A 2,369-nucleotide genomic window follows, 5' to 3' on the forward strand; every position below is an offset into this window, starting at 1 on the left:
ACTCTCCTCTCCCTGTCTCTCTTTTGTCCCTCTCTTTTTCGCTCCCTGTTGCTCTATCTATCCTACTGCCCTTATTCTGGCTTTTTCCCTCTCTCTGGTTTTCTCTCTCTATCTCTCTCTCTCTCTTTTATCTCCTTTTTTCACTCTCCCCTTCTCTCTTTCCTTCTCTCTCTGTATCCCTTTCTTTACCTTTACAGTAGACATAAAGCAGACACAGAGATGCACAGTAGACATAAAGCAGACACAGAGACAGAGTACTTTATGTCTACTGTACATCTCTGTCTGCTTTATGTCTACTGTGCATCTCTGTGTCTGCTTTATGTCTACCGTATGTCTCTGTGTCTGCTTTATGTTTACTGTACATCTCTCTGTGTCTGCTTTATGTCTACTGTGCATCTCTGTGTGTCTGCTTTATGTCTACTGTACATCTCTCTGTGTCTGCTTTATGTCTACTGTGCATCTCTGTGTGTCTGCTTTATGTCTACTGTACATCTCTCTGTGTCTGCTTTATGTCTACTGTACATCTCTGTGTCTGCTTTATGTCTACTGTACATCTCTGTGTCTGCTTTATGTTTACTGTACATCTCTCTGTGTCTGCTTTATGTCTACTGTGTATCTCTGTGTCTGCTTTATGTCTACTGTACATCTCTCTGTGTCTGCTTTATGTCTACTGTGCATCTCTGTGTGTCTGCTTTATGTCTACTGTACATCTCTCTGTGTCTGCTTTATGTCTACTGTGCATCTCTGTGTCTGCTTTATGTCTACTGTGCATCTCTGTGTCTGCTTTATGTCTACTGTACATCTCTGTGTGTCTGCTTTATGTCTACCGTATGTCTCTGTGTCTGCTTTATGTCTACTGTACATCTCTCTGTGTCTGCTTTATGTCTACTGTGCATCTCTGTGTGTCTGCTTTATGTCTACTGTACATCTCTGTGTGTCTGCTTTATGTCTACCGTATGTCTCTGTGTCTGCTTTATGTCTACTGTACATCTCTCTCTGTCTGCTTTATGTCTACTGTACATCTCTGTGTCTGCTTTATGTCTACTGTACATCTCTCTGTGTCTGCTTTATGTCTACTGTACATCTGTGTCTGCTTTATGTCTACCGTATGTCTCTGTGTCTGCTTTATGTCTACTGTACATCTGTGTCTGCTTTATGTCTACCGTATGTCTCTGTGTCTGCTTTATGTCTACTGTCCATCTCTGTGTCTACTTTATGTCTACTGTACGTCTCTATGTCTGCTTTATGTCTACCGTACATCTCTGTTTCTACTTTATGTCTACTGTACATCTCTGTGTCTGCTTTATGTCTACCGTACGTCTCTGTGTCTACTTTATGTCTACTGTACGTCTCTGTGTCTGCTTTATGTCTACCGTACGTCTCTGTGTCTACTTTATGTCTACTGTACGTCTCTGTGTCTGCTTTATGTCTACCGTACATCTCTGTTTCTACTTTATGTCTACTGTACATCTCTGTGTCTGCTTTATGTCTACCATACATCTCTGTGTCTACTTTATGTCTACTGTACGTCTCTGTGTCTGCTTTATGTCTACCGTACGTCTCTGTGTCTACTTTATGTCTACTGTACATCTCTGTGTCTACTTTATGTCTACCGTATGTCTGTGTGTCTGCTTTATGTCTACCGTATGTCTGTGTGTCTGCTTTATGTCTACTGTATGTCTGTGTGTCTGCTTTATGTCTACTGTACATCTCTTTGTCATATAATTGTTTTCGAATCCAACACTTTTAAAAATGAGGGTTCTTCATGGGTTCTTTAGTAAAGACACTGGTTCTGTATGTTTTAAATGGTTCTCTGCATGGTGAAATATTCTTCAAATTGATGGGGAATGTGGTGTATGTGGTTCTATACAGCACCAAAAAGCGTTCTTCTCTTGTTACAACCTTGACATTGTAACAATAGCAGAACGCTTTGGTGCTTTTTTGATTTTGGTGTTTTCTCTGCTTCGACATAAATGTTAGGTGACCATCCTCAGCCATGTTGTGATCCAGAACTGTAGAACCCAACAGACGCAGAACACAGCTCGTTCTCCAGCTTCTTTCCCTCTATCCAGATCTCAGCTGCACACATTCAGAGAGATTTGTTTTTTCTGAGGGACTGAAAACCCACCAGGGTTAAATGAGCCCCTGCAGGGTTAAATTAGAGGGAGTTCAGATGAACTCCGCAGGAGACAATCTAACCCGGCCTCACAATTTCCACACAGTGAGGGTCCATCACCTTCTTCTGAGCCACTTCACCTGCAGGTCTGATTTAGAGCTCCACACGCCGGAGAACAGGAAACACTCAGATCCACCGGACGGTGGAGAACATCTACAACGCCTGAGTTTCAGTGAAGGGGGCAGAAAAAAGG

At 42.2% G+C, this 2,369-nt stretch overlaps 1 protein-coding gene across 1 annotated transcript; it reads right to left on the minus strand.

Annotated features, from left to right (window-relative positions):
• Nucleotides 1–1,131: 1,131 nt before the first annotated feature.
• LOC118811160 (putative uncharacterized protein FLJ45035) lies at nucleotides 1,132–1,590 on the minus strand. The gene has a single exon (XM_036575335.1). The coding sequence runs from the start codon at nucleotides 1,588–1,590 to the stop codon at nucleotides 1,132–1,134; it is 459 nt and encodes a 152-aa protein (XP_036431228.1).
• Nucleotides 1,591–2,369: the final 779 nt, after the last annotated feature.

Source organism: Colossoma macropomum, unplaced genomic scaffold (genome assembly GCF_904425465.1).
Source record: "Colossoma macropomum unplaced genomic scaffold, Colossoma_macropomum, whole genome shotgun sequence".
In the NCBI taxonomy this organism is placed as follows: domain Eukaryota; kingdom Metazoa; phylum Chordata; class Actinopteri; order Characiformes; family Serrasalmidae; genus Colossoma; species Colossoma macropomum.

Excerpts from the sequence above, each read along its gene's own strand:
- LOC118811160 (XM_036575335.1), bottom strand. The coding sequence starts at position 1,590 with ATGTACAGTAGACATAAAGTAGACACAGAGACGTACGGTAGACATAAA.